This window comes from Balaenoptera musculus, chromosome 11 (assembly GCF_009873245.2).
Source record: "Balaenoptera musculus isolate JJ_BM4_2016_0621 chromosome 11, mBalMus1.pri.v3, whole genome shotgun sequence".
NCBI classification, from domain to species: Eukaryota; Metazoa; Chordata; class Mammalia; order Artiodactyla; family Balaenopteridae; genus Balaenoptera; species Balaenoptera musculus.
This window is the reverse complement of record NC_045795.1, coordinates 51,391,802-51,409,619: the sequence shown is the minus strand read 5'-3', so window position 1 is coordinate 51,409,619 and position 17,818 is coordinate 51,391,802. Positions and strand designations below refer to the sequence as shown.

The 17,818-nt window shown below is 44.9% G+C and overlaps 1 protein-coding gene across 2 annotated transcripts in view; it reads left to right on the top strand.

The window, feature by feature from the left end:
• OSBPL10 (oxysterol binding protein like 10) overlaps positions 1–17,818 on the top strand; it is a 371,839-nt gene that overhangs the window by 279,801 nt on the left and 74,220 nt on the right. For both annotated transcript variants that reach the window (XM_036868355.1, XM_036868353.1), the window contains exon 5: positions 7,423–7,633. In XM_036868355.1, the coding sequence (XP_036724250.1) occupies positions 7,423–7,633 (211 nt within the window). The remainder of the gene's footprint in view (positions 1–7,422; positions 7,634–17,818) is intronic.

The window sequence follows — 17,818 nt, the reverse complement described above, 5'->3', positions numbered from 1 at the left end:
ACCCTTTCCAGCATCTATTATTTGTAGACTTTTTGATGATGGCCATTCTGACTGGTGTGAGGTGTGGTACCTCACTGTAGTTTTGATTTGCATTTCTCTAATAATTAGCGATGTTGAGCATCTTTTCATGTGCCTATTGGCCCTTTGTATTTCTTCTTTGGAGGGATGTTTATTTAAGTCTTCTGCCCATTTTTTGATTGGGTTGTTTGTTTTTCTGTTTATGATCTCATAGTTCTTGAACAGTTCAGTATGGGTTTGTCTTTTGGGAGTTGGTAAAGATAAAATGTGCATTTCATATTTGAGCAATGTGGAGTTATTACTGGGGGTGGCGAGGAAATGATTGTAGAAAAGCCAAAGGTGAAGCTAAGACGGAAAAGAGTCCGTTTTTAAGAAATGTGGGGACTCATCCCCATATCTTCAGAAAGTGTTTCTGAGTATGTGCGTGTGCAGTTCAGAATTTTGCCTTTGCCTTTTGCCTTGGATGGCAGGGGCTGCTGTATTAATAGCACTGAGACTTCTTGGTAACACTCACATTCTCATATTGAAACTATGGAGGGACCAGGATGGATGTCCTTCATCTCTGGATTGACCTTTCAACCACTCTTTTCTTTCATTTCTCTTCCCCTAGTCTCGCATGATAAAGGCCACGTGTCAGAATGTTGAACTAAAAATGCCAGTAGCCCGTCCTGCCTCCCAGTGGTGGGGGTGGACAGAGAGATCTGGAGTCAGCACATAAGTCATCTGGTAACAGTCAGCCTCAGTCGTACCCCCTGAGGTCCAGCAAAGTGGGTATAAATCCAGAAAGTAGGTAAAAATGTAGAAATGATGAATGCTTCTCTTCTGTCAATTTTCTAAAAGAGAGAATAAATTCTGTAACCAAAACAATGAATGACTGGTGCTTGGCCCTCTTCCATCTGGCTAGTTAGATCTGCCTAGGAAGCAGCCTTCAACTTGGAAGTGGAAATAGCATGTATGCACTTATATACCTTTGAAAGGAAAGCAAACTTTTCTGCCCAAAGGCATAAAAATGACTTCAGGCCTGAGATTCCCCTCCCCCACCCAGAGCTGAGGGCAAGGGGGATCCTGCCAAAACAGGCACCTGTCCCCTGTGTGGAAGGTCTGGACTCTCAGGCAGACCAGCAGGGACCAGTGGAGACCCCGGGACAGGAGATAAACCAAGCAGATCAAAATAGCACCACAAAGTGTCTGAAATTAGATTGTCATTGAAACCATGGGCCATAAAAGTAGGCTAGAGCTTGTGTGCTCAACCTAAACATGTGATTGCCTCCTAAAAAAATACAAATTGGACCTGGAATCTCCTAACGTGATAGCCAAAATGTCCAGGATACAGTTGAAAATCACCAGTCACTCCAAGAACTAATAAAATCACGCATTGAATGAGAAAAGAGAATTATCTGACATTCAAACCAAGATGAGTCAAATGCTAGTTTTATGTGGGCATAGCCTCACCCAAATGTTTACACGGGGACTCTGCCTGCCTTCCAGCTGCAGGGGCCAGTCTGAGCAGTCACCACAGAGATCCAGTGGTTTGCAAAGCCTTAAATATTTACTCCCTGGCCTTTTATAGAAGTTTGCGGACACATGTAGTTAGGTCATCAAAGATCTAATGGTCAATTTTTGGGGAGATCTTTCCTTCTTTTTCCCATTTTTTTTTCCAATTAAAATTTTTATTGCAATTTGAATTTCAGAGCAATATCTCTGAAGAAATTTTCACTACAATTTAGGCTTCCAAATTAAATTTAAAATTCAACTGCCCATGTTACTATTTATTTGAAAAAGTCAATAAAGATGACAAGATGATTAAGGCCTGTATTTCAGATGGTTAAATTTACATATGCCCAGGCAACAGTAACTCCATCATAATTCACTCCTCTGCCTAGAAGACGGTAGGTTCTTTTGATGTTGGATACTTTACAATGTGGAATTTTGGTCTCCCTTGGTTTATAGTATAGAGTAATATGTTCCTTACGTTGGTTTCTCTACTCTCTTCCTGTGTTTTGTCACCTTGTTCTTCCTCTTTGTCTGTAACCTCATCTGTGTAGCTGGCAGCCTCACCCCTGGAGAGGGACCCTGTTTCCTCTTGCTCATCTTTGTTCCTTATTGTCACCGTAACTCTCTTACTCCTATCAAGGAGTGTGGATTTGAAGATCTGCCCACTCGATGGGGTTTTCTTTGTCTGCTCACCTGATGAGCCTGGAGAGAGATTTGGGAGTCCAGGAGTTGTCTAGGACTGGCCTCTGTGGGGTTGTGCTTGGGACCACGGAGAGCGGTGCAAAGGGACCCGGGACCCTGCTTCAAGGAAACTCTTGGCTTGTTAACATTCCGGTTATGCCAAGAGCTGGAACAACAGACAAAGCCCAGGAAGTGCAGGAGGCAGGTTGAGAGTCAGGGAAGTGACTCAGCAAGATGGAGAAATTGTTCAGGTGAGGCCAGGACTTAACTGGGTTCCCAACACTCAGAAACGTGGAGAAAGGCTGTAGAGGTTGGGATGTTGCCTCTCCAGATGTCACCACCACCCTCTGATGACAAGGCCAAGGGACTTTATTGTTCACGCTGTGGGGGAAATGCCACCTCCATGGGGCAGTGTCTCCCAGCCAGGAGGGCAGCATCTGGATAGGAGAATTAGAACTTTGGTTGACAATACAGGATTGGGATCAAGAGACAACGGCTCAGAATTGGTGGAAACAAGCCAAGGACTTTAAGACAAGGCATTTAACAAATTTTAGGGTGCACACTGTTATGTTGATGGCTTCCATTAAAGAGCTGATGGATATTTCAGGAAGCTTCTGTAAGGAGCCGGCAAGCCATTTCTGGGGTGGGGAATCTGGAATTTTAAAGTAATGCTAATGAGGGTAGTTGAATAGTAAATCTGTGTTAATGGAGATAGTAAGCTCTGTGTGTGTGTGTGTGTGAGACAGAGAGAGAGAGATAGAGAGAGAGAGAGAGAGAGAGGGAGAGAAAAGTGTTAGTTTTAGTTAGTTAGCTAGTTAGTTAGTTTTTGTTCTAAGGTCTTTGAAGCCTGAGTTAGCCAAGGACTGATCCCTGACCCAGACAGGAGACTTAGAAGGGGCTCTGGAATTCCAGCAGGCTGAGGACAAATGTCAAACCAAGGCCACCTTGAAGTTGGCATCGAATTGTTTGTTCTCCTTCCAGGCAAGAGGGATTGAGTTACTGAAGGTCCGGGGGAGTCTGTGAGCCCAGAAGGCTCGGCCAAGCAAGGCCGGCAGCCCTGGTGACATTAGGATAAGAAATCGGAGCGTGACGCTGCTGCTTTGGTTACTGACGGATGGATGAGTGAGGAGCTGGTATTCGTGGATGTCTAGCCTGTCAGGACTGGACCTTTCCGGCGCCTCTCAAAACCTGCACCCAGCTTTGCAGGTCAGAACGGTCTGAGGCCATCAAAGCGAGAGCAAGTGTAGCCGCTGCCCCCTTGCTGCCCCCCTCCTCAGTTCCCTCTTTAGCAGGATCTCATCTTGTTGAGCTGATGTCACTGGGTTTTGGTCTTTGCCTTCAGCTTTGGTTTCAGCTTCAGTGAAATAAAACCATAAAATCTGCAGCCACTGACTTTCTTAGCATTAACCTATGCTTTGATTTTGCAGTGCACATGCCGTTGTTTGTGCTATGAGAAGTGGACCATAGCATTTTTCCTTCCCTGTGAAGTTGGATTTGACCTAAAGGTAGACTATTTCACAGCCTCAGAGTTGACGTTCCCAGGGGGTGGATCTCTGAAATTTCACGGGGGTCCCATTTTGCACCTGTGTTAACAAGGTGGTGATACCCCTGAGTTTAGAAGCCAAACGCCACAAGAAATGAAATGTGTGCTTTTTTTTTTTTTTATATATATATGTTCCTATTACCATTTTCTTATTTATTTTGGGTTTGTTTGTTTTTTTTTTTTTTAAACACTTTTATTATTTATTTATTTATTTATTCATTGGCTGTGTTGGGTCTTCGTTTCTGTGCGAGGGCCCTCCCCAGTTGCGGCAAGTGGGGGCCACTCTCTTCATCGCGGTGCGCGGGTCTCTCACCACCGCGGCCCCTCCTGTTGCGGAGCACAGGCTCCAGTCGCGCAGGCTCAGCAGTCGTGGCTCACGGGCCCAGCCGCTCCGCGGCATGCGGGATCCTCCCAGACCAGGGCTCGAACCCGTGTGCCCTGCATTGGCAGGCAGACTCCCAACCACTGCGCCACCAGGGAAGCCCCTTTTTTTTTAGTTTTTAAACACCACACATGGTTGATGTTGTGCTTCAGAAGAAGTGTTTAGAGCTCTGACTTGAAACTTCTGTAATTAGTGGTTCAAGCTGTTCAAAGGCTGGTGGCCGTCACTGGCCGTGCTTTGCCCTTGTGTTGAGGGTGTGGGAACCTTGCAGGGCAGAGGGAGCTGCTTTGAGACTTTGTTGTTGGTGTTTTTGTCGTGTACGGCTTTGCGACATCTTCTCATATGTGCCCTTCATTAAAATTAGATACGGAAACAGCTAAAACTTGTTCTTCCCAAGTCTGATGAAGGTTCTCCATCAGTGCCTCCCAGTGTGAGAAAAGTTAAAGCAGTGATAAGCGTGATATACAAGCGCTGAAGCTGGGAGTCCTGCGTTGCTTTCAGGGTTCGTTCAGCTTCTTTTGGAGCCTGATGATGCTAATAGGAAGTGAAGGTTGGCATCGATTGTGTGTTTAAAGACTAAAGTTCTGTTTTGCGTCACATGGAAAAGGGGAGAAAATGACTCTTGGCGTCTCCCGTGTGTCACGCGCTGTGCTAGGCTTGTTTTAGTGCTCAGTTTACCAAGAAAGATGCTGAAATCCATCCAGTGTCTGGTCCCTGGTGAGTCTGTAGCACAGGGTCACTCAGGGAGCGCTCTCGGCATTTTGAGCAGGAAAGTTCTGCCTTGACTTGTGGGACATGTGGCACCCCTGCCCCCTCCCACTCAGCGCCAGCCGTTCTGCAGTCATTGTAAACGTCAAATGCACCCACTGTGGGTTCAGACATCCTTTGCTGGAGGCTGTCCTGCCTCTTGGCGCTGGCAACAGGCTCTGATAAACACTGTTGAATACATTCTAGAGAGCAGATACGTGCCTTCCATCTCTGGGAACCTGCCTCTGTTGTAATAGGGTAGAAGATTCTGGAAGTCACTTTTGTGTTTTTATTACCTGAGATTTGCATCATATTTTATGCTTGTGAAATAACAAGTACTTATCCTATACTATATAATTGGAATACAGTTCTTCTTTTCATTGATTAAAAAGGAGTATATTCCATAGTTAATGGCTTCATTTTACTCACCTTTTCTCTTAAGCATTATGGTATCGTCCATAATAGTCCAGAACATAATACATTTACATTCCATCATTATATTTGCGTCTTCCCTTTCAACGCATCATTTTTCTAAGACAAGATTTTATGGTAGGAATTTACAGAAATGCTGACTACAACAAGTAGCTTGAAATCAACTTCTCCCTAAACATTAGCAGTTCTACGTAGAGTTGACTGTCGAAGAATATAAAAACATTTTATCTTTTTCAATGTTAAATTTAACCATTTTCTTGGCAAACCTAAACTGATAACAGAGGTATTATTTTTACTGAATCTTCAGCCATGTTGTCCTAATAGACTATAATGATTTGTGCAGACTTCATATCATAAACAGACTCTCTTGCGCCCCAGTGAGAAAAAAGGGACCCTGGGGGTTCGTTCATTCTTTAAACAGATCCATCAGTGAACAGCACAGATAGAACAGTCCTTGCTTTCACACTAGTACAGATGAACATAAGAAATAAGTAAATTACAAGTTGGGTTGGAAGATGGTAAGTGCTATGGAGAAAAATAAGTTGGGAAGGAGCACAGGAGTGCCAGGGTTTTGGTTGGACATATGATTTTAAATTATGTGGTTCAGGAAGCTTTCCTGAGAAGGCAGCTCTTCAGCAAAGACCTGAAGGAGAAATGAATTCTTATTGAGCTCCTATTATGCCCCAGGTACTGTTTTAAGAGCCAGAATGGCTAGGTATAACCTCTGTAATCTGCAAAAAATAATTTACATGGCCAGAGGCTGGGCGTGTAATATGTTTAATGTTGAAATTTTTAAAAATCTTTTTGAAGTAATGGCACTGATTTTGGTAAGTAGGATTGCAATGGGGGAGCTTTTTTTTTTTTTTTAAGGAGATGACTACACAGAGTGATAGGAAATAGCAGATATTTGCCTTCAAAAGAAAATAGAAAAATAAGCCCAAGCATGGGATGAGTTTTGTGTCCAAGTCCAGCAGTCCTTACAGAAGTATTGCTTCTTCCCAGCCGGTGGCATCTTGATGGTAACAAGGATCCTCCTGGGATGACAGTGACAAAGCAGGAGCGATTGCTTCAAATTAAGGATGGCTTTTGTGAGGGATGCTTAAAGAACAGTGGACCGGAGTCCAGAGAACAGGAGTTGGTTCCTGCCTCTGATGCTGACCTGTGACCCTGTGACCTTCCTTGCGCAGGCTGCTTTAGCTCCTCCATGTATCAGCTCGACTGTTTATTTGTTCACCATGCAATTTATGCTCATCATCTTGCTTAGCGAGATAAGTTGTAAAACAGGAGGGGCATGAACTTCACAAGATCACCAGTGAAGTCCTTTTCTAGTTCTTCAGTTCCTTTCTCCTTCCTTATTTGTCCAAGGAGACACTGCTTGTCTATAGCTTACGAACTGAAGCCAGGCCACAACACAGGGTTACTGGTTTGTCACAGCTTCAGCCGTGGAGCAGGGCTGGCTCTAGAAATCCCAGTTTTTCTCCTTCTGTCACCCTACACACGGTGTTAAGGAAGTCACGGGCTCTTGTAGCATTTTGGGGTCGGAGTGGGTCGGCACTGGCTTCGGTCTGGTCTCACCCCCACAAATGCCAGCCCCAGATGTCACTTCTATTTCTTGAACTTTGAATAGGACTGCCAGGGAGTTAGGGATGGATTGCAGCTGGAAGGAAAGCATGGAATTAACCTTGCTCTGAGGCAAAGCCACCCGCTTCCACTGTCTCAGATAACCTTCCGTGGTCCAAGGACCTTAAAGTTGGTCACAAGACTTCTATACTTTTAGTATATTTATTATTACCTTCTGAAGATCTGTAAACTGATACACCCAGGTGGCCCCGATGGTCCCTTTCAGCTCTAAAGTTCTAAAACCCTCTTGTGATCAGAGCTCTAGAGGCGTGCCTTTGCGTGGATGGACCCAGGTAGATTTCACCCAGGACTGCATCATCCCAGGAGGGCTGTGCGCCCAGCACCCTCCGAGCTGTCTCCCACGCTGCTGGCAGTCTGGGTGGTGATGCCGTCTCTCACCACTTTCCCCGCACTTTCATCCACGCCGGTGGTTTAAGCGCTGTCTCCCCGCCTGTGGAAGAGAGGACTTCGACCCTCACCTCCTCGCTGTCTTCCCGTTCCGCAGATGATGACGCAGGTGGAGGGACAGCAGAAGAACCTGGTGCATGTCATCGAGTCTCTGCCGGGGTCCGGGCCCCTCACTGCCTTGGACCAGGACCTGCTGCTCCTGAAAGCTACCTCTGCTGCCACCCTCAGCTGCCTTGGGGAGTGCCTGAGCCTGCTCCAGCAGAGCCTGCACCAAGCCGGCCAGCCCAGCCACAGGCCCGGGGCCTCGGGTAAGACCTCCGGGGGCCCGCCCGGGGCTGCAAGTGCGCGCTGTCCGATGTACGCATGCGTGTGTCTGTCTGCCATCGCCTTCCTCCTTTAAATCCATCCATCTCGCCTTTTACCAGAGCGCTTCTCCATTTACCCCTTCTTCCTTCCCCACCTCGCTTGGGCTATATTTTTATTTCTGTTTTACCCATTAGCAGTTGCCATCCTATGCACAATTTAACGTGTTTCCATGAATACTCTGAAGCTACTTTGAGACGTGCTGGCACGCCGTTCTCCGTTGCATTCCGTTTGTGAATTTTGCACTCAGTGTTGTGTTTGCAAGACTCATTGCTATGCAGCCTCTAGTCCGCTATTTCTAACTGTGCCTGTGGAGTGCGTCCCCCAACACTTGGCTCCACACCTTCTCCTGATGGACCCCCGCCTTACCTCCTGTTCTCTGGCCACCCGACCCCCCCCGCCCCGCTTTCCTGTCCCCTCAGGGCCCGCTGTGAGAATTTCTCTGGAATACATAGCAGAAGCATTTCCAGTTCTTTACCAAGAAGCTAGGGATAATAATAACCCCCCTTAAGATGCTCCAATCCTTTTGAAGTGTTTAATCGATAAGCAGATAGAAAGATATTAGGGAAGATTAAATTAAATAATACAGGTGAAAATGGCTTGAGATTGGTCATGTCATATAGAATTGTAAAGTATTAGAATTAAGAGACGAATTGAAGCCTCATGGAGCTTTGTTGCCCAGGGTTCAATTAATTAATGAGAAATGAGGCAGTTCAGGTGATGGAAAGTATAGCTGGGTTATGACAGTCTGTATTTCACGCTTCCCTCAAGTCCCCTCTGCCTCCCTCTTTCACCAAGGTTAAAACGGGGATGTTGGTTTCCTACAGTAAACCGTATAAGGGTAATTCGGGTTTCTTTCTGTAATACCCACCATCATGTACTAAGCTCTGATTCTGTCAGCATTTGGCTTTTGCTACACATTTTCTGAAATCTTCACCAAGTAGATATTATTATGCCCATCATGTGGGTGAGATGCTGGCTCAGAGGGGTTAAATGACCTGCCCGAGGCCACCCAGCTACGGCAGAGCCACGTCCAGAGGTGGGCTCTTCCCACTGTGGCAGGTGCTTGGGGTCCTTTGTTCAGTCCAGAATGGAACACCCAGCGGACTCTGGGTCCCCCAAACTGGGGCCAGGGACACTGTCCTGCTCACATCATAATTTTCTCAGGGCAGGTCTATCTTCTTTTTCTTTACTTTTTTTTGGAAATAATTTGAGACGTCTAGAAAAGTAACAAGCATAGTATGAAAAATCCTCATATCTCCAAATACTCTGAATGCCAACATTTTTTGACATTTGCTTCATTATCTTCTGTCTGTATATATAAGCCTATTATAATATTCTAACCACTTAAGAGTAAGTTGCAGACTTGATATATATCTTTACTCTTATATACCTCAGTGTAAATTTCATTAAAAGAAAAAAAAAAAAAAGACACTCTCCTACGTAATAACAGCGCAGTGGTCAAAATCAGTAAATTAACATGAATACAATCCTCTTCCTAATCTGCAGGCCTTACTAAATTTGCTGATGGCTCCACCAATGTCCTCTGTAACAAAAGGAAAAACATTCAGGTACAGGATACAGGCTGGGAGGGGCACGTGTGTCGAGGCACGGAGTGAAGGCACCCAATCTGCTTTTCTCCTTCCTCCTTCCTTCTCCACTTGAAAAATGGGACTCTGATGCTGGGATTCCCTGACTTTTCCTGATCTGGATGGAGCCTCGGTGAGTGCGTTGGGGCTTGGGTACAAATCAGTGTTAGACCGGATGCTTCTCAAGATTCCTAGGATCCCTTTCACACCAGATTGTGTGTCCAGCCTCTGCGACTGAACAGGCTCATTCCGAGAATGAGTGGATAGAAGCTTGACCCATTTTCTTGTTCCTAAAATTCATCCCTTACATCTTTCTTCAGGGTGGCTTTCTAGCAAATTTCTGATTTTTGTTCCTGATTTTCATTGTGTCTCTGGGGTTTTTAAGGGCCTGGAAGGAGTAAGCTCGAGGTGGAATTTCAGTTGTGGTGACAGGTTGAAATGAGGACTATTGGGGTGGGGGGAGGGGGAGACCGAGCAGTGTCGCGGACACTCTGCCACCCACCATGCTGCCTTCTGCAGCTCTTCCCTGTCCCACCCCTGGCCTGGCCCCGTTTGTCCATCCTCCCTTCCTTTTAACCATTTTTTTTTTTTTAACATCTTTATTGGAGTATAACTGCTTTACAATGGTGTGTTAGTTTCTGCTTTATAACAAAGTGAATCAGCTATACATATACATATATCTCCATATCTCCTCCGTCTTGTGTCTCCCTCCCACCCTCCCTATCCCACCTCTCTAGGTGGTCACACAGCACCGAGCTGATCTCTGTGTGTTTTTAGCCATTTTTACCAAAGAACTTGGCGGAAGGTTGGAGAATAGAGCATGAAGCATCATAAGAGTTATTTTGTTTCTTTGTCTTCTTAACCCTTTCCAAAGTTACATTCCATATAACACAACCCCTTAGGTTTTAAAACATTCTGTATGTGTCTTTTAAATCTGTGCCACATGCAGTGGTTAAGAATCCGCTTGCCAATGCAGGAGACACGGGTTCGATCCCTGGTCCGGGAAGATCCCACATGCCATGGAGCAACTAAGCCCGTGTGCCACAACTACTGAGCCTGCACTCTAGAGCCCGCGAGCCACAACTACTGAGCCCACGTGCCACAACTACTGAAGCCCACGTGCCTAAAGCCTGTTCTCTGTGACAAAGAGAAGCCACCCCAGTGAGAGGCCTGTGCACCGCAAGGAAGAGTAGCCCCCACTAGCCACAACTAGAGTAAAGCCCGTGCACAGTGACAAAGACCCAACGCAGCAAAAAAAAAAATTAAAAATAAATAAATAAATAAATCTGTGCCACACATTTGGGGGAAAAAATGGAATTACTTCCTGCATCCAAAGCATCACAGTTGCCTGCAGTTAAAATGGATTTCCAGACTCTCAAGCTAGCAGAATAAGAGAATCTGGCAACCCTGGGAGTGTCACCACAAAATGTGTTTGTTTAGAATCTCAGGGCTCTTGACGTTGATAGTGGCTGTAGCAGACTGACTCCCGCTGATAAAAACATAATGGTTATATCCAAGGAGTGCCAGGCTGGGTTGATGGAAATCAAAATCTCATTAAAGCCAACCTCTGTCAGGGTTTCCTCTAGATGTTCAAGGGGCCTGGGGCGGGGGGTGCAGATCCCCTAGCACAGCCGGTATCCATGGGCATTGTTCTTGAAGTTTCTATGCTTTCTGACCCCTGCACTGATTTTTTTTCCTTGTTCCCCTCTTCAGAATCAAAAATTAATTTGTGCTCTTGCAGCACTTCATCTTCTGTAGCCTCTCATTGCATCTTCTGGGGAATGTGTTGGCTCCGGAGCCTTTGTCTGCAAATGTTGCTCCCTGATCCTGATTTCATTTCAAACACGCAGCGCAACTGGACCAAAGTCCAGAATTACTTGAGTGTTCACCTGCTCCCACCTACGCATTTCAGGCTCTGGGCCTGTCTCTGATGTTACCTCTAAGATATGCGGGACTGAAATGCTTCATTTAACTTCTGTTCATGAAGAGGTTTGTAGCTAAAATTAATAAAGTAACTTGGCTTTTTGGTCAAGGCTTGTGTTACGCAGCTCTCCTCTGTCCTGGTGACTAGATCTCCTCCAACATCGTGATGGAGGCAGTTGATTGACGGGGTGGGGCAGGTGGGCATCTGGTTTCCTGAGTCTAGATGTGCGCCTCTGATTTTACGTGGAGAGGCAGGCAGGGCTGCTCCAGAGATGGCTGGGCTGCTTGGGAATCTGGGATTGAGGGGGGTTCCGGAACCTTAAAGTGGTCTGGGGGCAGAGTAGTCTGCTGCCTGTGCTTCTGGGTAGCTCCTCGCTTGCACCCTTGATGCGGGGAACTTGCTTCAAAGTCAGTGCAGACACCTGTGACCAGACCAGCACGTTCTAGTGCGAGGTCAGAGCTGGGTACCAACGAATGGTGGGCGCAGGGCACGTTGGGAGAGAACACTGGGGTCAGAGCTGCTGGAGCGAGGATGGTAGAGCCTCAGGGAATAGCTGGATGATGCCCATGCCCTTGGACATAAATCAGGGCCAGAGATCAAAACAAGTGTAATTGAAGAGAGGAGAACCGGAGCGGAATTTAATATGTGCTTCTTAACTTGCCCTTCCAATAACTTTTTCATTCTCTTTTAAGATTTGTGGGGATTGTCAGTTAATAAGCCAGTTGCATTGGTTCCTCCTATTTTGGGGTTTGGCCAAAAGGGTCAAATAGGTGACACTATTTTTATAGGTACTCTTCTTGGCTTTTCTGCCCCGTTGCCTTCTTCCTTCTGCTTTGCTTCGCTTTTTTCCAGAAACAGCTTCAGATTCTCAACCTTCATCCCTTTTCCCCACTCAGAGATTCTCTTTGCTTTTCTCTGTCTCTTATACCTTCTTTCTCAATACCTGCTGCTTCTGGTGAAAATGAGTCCCACATAAGTCACCCTCCCTTATCTTGTGATTAAAAGCCAAGATAGAAATGTGACGACGATTCCTTCAGTAAACAGCATATGGAGAAAATGGAAAAGCTAGCATTGCAGAATATTTCAGATGGTAGATTTTTTTTTTTTTACAACTGTATAAACAGATTGTTTGAGTGGCAGCTCCTCCGTAAAGAAAGCAATTAGATCCTAACATCCCAGCTTTTCATCATAAATATGCCTTATGTTTTTACCACGTTTGTAAATGTCAGTCTTATTCCATTTGGGAAAAACCCTCTCAGGTTGACTGAACCTGGGAGGCGTGAATTCACTGTGTTACAGGAAGAGGGAGGGACCTTCCAGGGACCTTCTCCTGTCACTGGCCTCTGAGCAGAGGTGTCACAGCCCTGGCACGGGCACTGCAGCTCCCAGCACTCAAGCAGGGTGTAAACCGAGGCCAAGGACAGAATAAGACAGTTCCATGGTCAAACAAACCTTAAAGCCCACAGATAAATCTTCTGTAGCTTTCTTTCTGCTTCTGGTTGCTTCAAGGAACCAGAAGCTCTTTTTTCCCTTCTTCCTGGCATTCTTCTATCTACTTAGGCATGTTGTGTGAGGAGATGCAGGCGTGTGTCAAAGCCTGGTTTAAGGACTGGGTTTGCCATTTGGTGGACATCCCATCCTTTGTCTTCCTCCTCTCTTCTGTTGGATCATCTTTGATGGTCTCCTGCTCACAAAGGTTAAGGTGGACCAGAAAGTGAAAGGTAATTAACATGCAGCTACCTGATTGGCCACCAGTCAGCAGCCACATGGTAATATTTGATTGCAGTCTTCTTTGCATTTGTACTTGCTGGTATGTTTGTGATCTTCTTTCTCCTTTAGACCTTCTGAGTCACTTTCTATAAGTGAGCCATATTTTCTCACCTGTCAAACACATCAACAGTAACACACACCATTAGCCTTTGTGCCACTAAGAAAAAGCTGCCAATTAAACTATGACACGCCATTGAGTGTAAGATGAACTCCAGCTTCAGGGTTGTTAAAATGTGAAAATTGGTGTGTCTTCCAATTAATGAAATATGGTTTAGACTTGCATTTTGTTTTATGACACAATCTTGAGAATCTATCTTTCAAAAGAATAACGCAGTCCATTTATTTTTTCCCTTACACCAGTAGTTGTTTTTCTGTTGGTCTCTGTTACACTTTTTTTTTTTAAATAAATTTATTTATTTATTTTTGGCTGCGTTGGGTCTTTCTCTATTTGTGGTGAGTGGGGGCTACTCTTCGTTGTGGTGCGTGTGCTTCTCATTGCGGTGTCTTCTCTTGTTGCAGAGCACGGGCTCTAGGCATGCAGGCTTCAGGAGGTGTGGAGAGCGGGCTTCAGTAGTTGTGGAGAGCGGGCTTAGTTGCTCCGCGGCATGTGGGATCTTCCCGGACCAGGGCTCGAACACGTGTCCTCTGCATTGGCAGGCGGATTCTTAACCAGTGCACCACCAGGGAAGTCCCTCTGTTATGCTTTTTGTTTTCATGTTTCTATGCTGCGTTTCTTGTTTCCTCTTATTTCGCTACACAGATTGTATTCCCTTTTCTTTAGTGTTTTGGGAAAAAATATGTACATAAATTATAGTAGTAGTTACATTGCATTCTTCATAAGCATTCTTTAACTTGTATTTTTCTAATCATCAAAATCAAGAATGACACTGTGTCTGCACTCTCTCCTTTAGTGCTGAAGACTTAGAATACTTTAATATCCTTTGTTTCTCAGATAGACTTCCCAATTTTTGGTAATATAATATGGAGGCTATTGTTATTAGTATTTAAATATTAATTTAATACTTAATAATGTGGGATAATGATTAAATCTCTTTAAAAGAATTTTAACTTCATAGTTGTGTAATCACATTTATAACAAGTATTTAAATTCAGTTCTAGGACTGGGACAGGATGAAATGAAGTGAGGCACCCAGCGTGAGCACACATTTAAGGGTGCCAAAGTAATTAAGGTAAATGCTGTTTTAATGCAATATTTTTAAACCAAAATTAATGCAAAAAATCCAGGATGAACAAAATATCAAAACCTTAAATAAAAACAGGACTTGACAGTGTGAGGCAGGTGAGACTGAGTCCTTTAAGACATTTTTTGTTTTGACATTAATTTTGATTTAAAAAATATTGCGTGCACATGTCATTTATCTTGACTACTGAGTGTTTTGGTGCCTCTCTAAATCTTACCCCTAGGCAAGTGTCTTTTTACCTCCCCTGAGTCCCAGCCTTGCTCAGCTCTATGTTCAACTGGGTTCATTGCTCACTGCCAATCGTTTTATACAATTTCTCCAGTCTTGAGTTCTTAATTCTGCTTCTTTTCTTCATGTATTGAGATATGTCCTCAAGTCGTTTTTTTCCCTAGAAGGTAGAATATTTTCTGAGTCTCTGCAGCGCTGCTCAGAAGGCATACAGTGTAGAGTTTAAGAGTCTGGGCTCTGGAGCCAGGTGGCCTGGGTTTTCATCTCCCTTCTACCCCTGACACTTACCGGCTCTTGTGCCTTTTTGTTTCTTTACCTGTCAAGTGGACATAATAATAGGACCTACCCATGGGTCGTCATTAGGATTAGATGAGTTAGCGCACGTAAATTTTATATGGTAGTCCTTGGCACCTAGCAAAAGCTCAATAAATGCTGACTCTTTTTGGCAGAGGAAAGATAATTTGTCTGAAGATAAGCATTATCCCCCCAGCCCCGCACCCACCTTCAAATCTGTAGACTTTTATTTGCATTATTCTCTTCATCTATTCACCTTCTGGTGTTTAGTGTTGCAGCAAAATCCAAGACTAGCTTGATTTCTTTTTTCCTTTAAGGCAGGTCTAACTTTTCTGCCTAAATGCTTGGAAAATTTTTCTCATGATTTTTTTTTTAATTAAAAAATGTTGCCAAACTTCATGAGCCAGGCAGTCATTATACTACTCTAGTTTTGTATGTGTTTGAAATTTCAGTGAGAAAAAGCCTAAGAAAATATCGCCAAGCTGTGTCTAGATGTGAGTCTTTTCCCCTTGGTTTTGCTGGACTGAGGTGGGCCGTTTTCAGCAGAACCCAAAGCCCTCTCTTCCGCTCGGGCTGTGTTTCTTTACTTCCGTCACTGTTTATTGTTTCTGTTCCACTGATCTGATCTCTTTACTTTAGGGTCTCTGTTGTGTATCTTCTGTCTTATGTTCTGTCTCATTGCTGGTCTTGTGCCCTTTGCAGCTGCTCACTGGTAGAACTTCATTTTCTTGACACACTACTTACTCAACTTTCTACATTGTTGATTCTACTTTTTCCTCTTTTCAGTATCAACCTTAATTCTGCTAACGTTGACTTTGTTTCCTTATAATAATTTCTTTCTGCCTCTATCTCCTTCTTTACCTCAGCCTGTTTTCTTCTTCTGGCTCTCTGTTCTTATTTCATAGCGGCTACTTTATTTTGTATTGTTGCGAGGATACACCTCTCCTGATGTTTTCTCTGACACCTTATGTTAGAAATTTCAGAGGTATATTGTTCCTATAAGCCTTCTGAGGATACTCTTTCTTTTCCCAAGCACTATATGGTCCTTTTTTTTTTTTTTTTAACTAGTGAAAACTTTTATATTTAAAATTAGCCAGCTGGACTCAGTTTGATGATCCCAGTTTTGATGGCAACATCCAAAGCATCATAGTCAGGAGCCAGTTGAACATATGCCTTCTTCTCTCCATCAGGCCTGATCAGGGTGTTCACCTTAGCCACGTCAGTGTCATAGAGCTTCTTCACAGCCTATTTAATCTGGTGCTTGTTGGCCTTGGCATCCACAGTGAACACCAGTGTGTTGTTGTCTTCTGTTTTCTTCATGGCTGACTCGGTGGTGAGGGGGAACTTGATGAGGGCATAGTGGTCAAGCTTGCGTCTCCTAGGGGCGCCCTTCCGAGGATATTTGGGCTGCCTCCTGAGCTGTAGTGTTTTGGGCCATTGGAAGGTGGGTGACATCCGGATCTTTTTTTTTTGTGGCCGTGGACACCTTTCAACACTGCTTTCTTGGCCTTCAAAGCCTTTGCTTTGGCTTTGGCTTTGGGAGGGGCAGGGGTTGAGAGAAGGAAAGAAAATGAGGGTGCGGGGGCGCTCACTACTGGTCTTGAGGCTGGAAGTGATTGATTTATACACTCGTTTTCATTCACTCTATATTAGAATTTTCCTCCTTTATCCTCACATGAGGCAGCTCTATCCAGACTCCCAAACCAGTGGCTGGTGATTAGAGCAGCTGGACTGGTCTGAGGCGGTCTTCTCTCCTGTCCTCCCTCACTGGTTCTTTGATGCTCTGAATCCATAGAATGTACAGAAAACTGCATTTCCCAGCATGCATTGCTACCCCCACCCTTCCTGTCCTGGTCTTTGTCTCAGGATGCTGTGTATCACAAGCAGGCCAGACTCTACTTCCTGCCCTGTTGTCTGTCTCCTGGTTATCATCTCTGAATGATGGTGGTATGGAGGGGAGGGAGGGACAGAGTTAAGGTGTGGGAGTAATGGACGGAACATTGTCCTGATTGCCTAGGAGAGCTGATTTCATTTTTTCCCCTAGTGCCTTTTAAAGTTTTCCTAATTATTCCAGAGGACATTTACTACTTGCATAATAAAATAAAATGAAAAGAAAGTAGTACCCCTGTATTTATGAGACAGCTGCCCAGTGTTTAAATCTGAATCCAACTTTAGGTCTCTGAGCAGGAGTTGGTCAACAGGACAGGTAAGAAGTATCTTTCCACCTTTCTTAGGGAAGATTCTGGGTCTTGGAGCCCTGGGTTGGTTTTCTTAGTCCAACCCCATCCACCTTATTATTTATGGGGATTCTTCATAAGCCTGTCCTTAGCTCATCCTTCAGCCTTTGATTTTAGTGTTGTGAGTTTCTAACTTTTTAAAAATGACATCAAGGACTGATATATGGATGCCTTTTTGCCATTAAAAAAAATGTTATGGTAAAAATACAAATAAAAAAAATTTGGATTGGTTCAAGACGGCGGAGTAGAAGGATGTGCTCTCACTCCCTCTTGCGAGAACACTGGAATCACAACTAACTGCTGAGCAATCATTGACAGGAAGACACTGGAACTCACCAAAAAAGATACCCCACATCCAAAGACAAAGGAGAAGCCACAATGAGACGGTAGGAGGGGTGCAATCACAATAAAATCAAATCCCGTAACTGCTGGGTGGGTGACTCACAAACTGGAGAACACTTATACCACAGAAGTCCACCCACTGGAGTGAAGGTTCTGAGACCCACATCAGGCTTCTGAACCAGGGGGTCTGGCAACGGGAGGAGGAATTCCTAGAGAATCAGACTTTGAAGGCTAGCAGGATTTGATTGCAGAACTTCAACAGGACTGCGGGAAAGAGAGACTCCACTCTTGGAGGGCACACACAAAGTAGTGTGTGCATTGGGACCCAGGGGAAGGAGCAGTGACCCCATAGATACTGAACCAGACCTACCTGCTAGTGTTGGAGGGTCTCCTGCGGTGGGTGGGGGGGGTGGCTCTGTCTCACCATGAGGAGAAGAACACTGGCAGCAGAAGTTCTGGGAAGTGCTCCTTGGCGTGAGCCCTCCCAGAGTCCACCATTAGCCCCACCAAAGAGCCCGGGGGTAGGCTCCAGTGTTGGGTCACC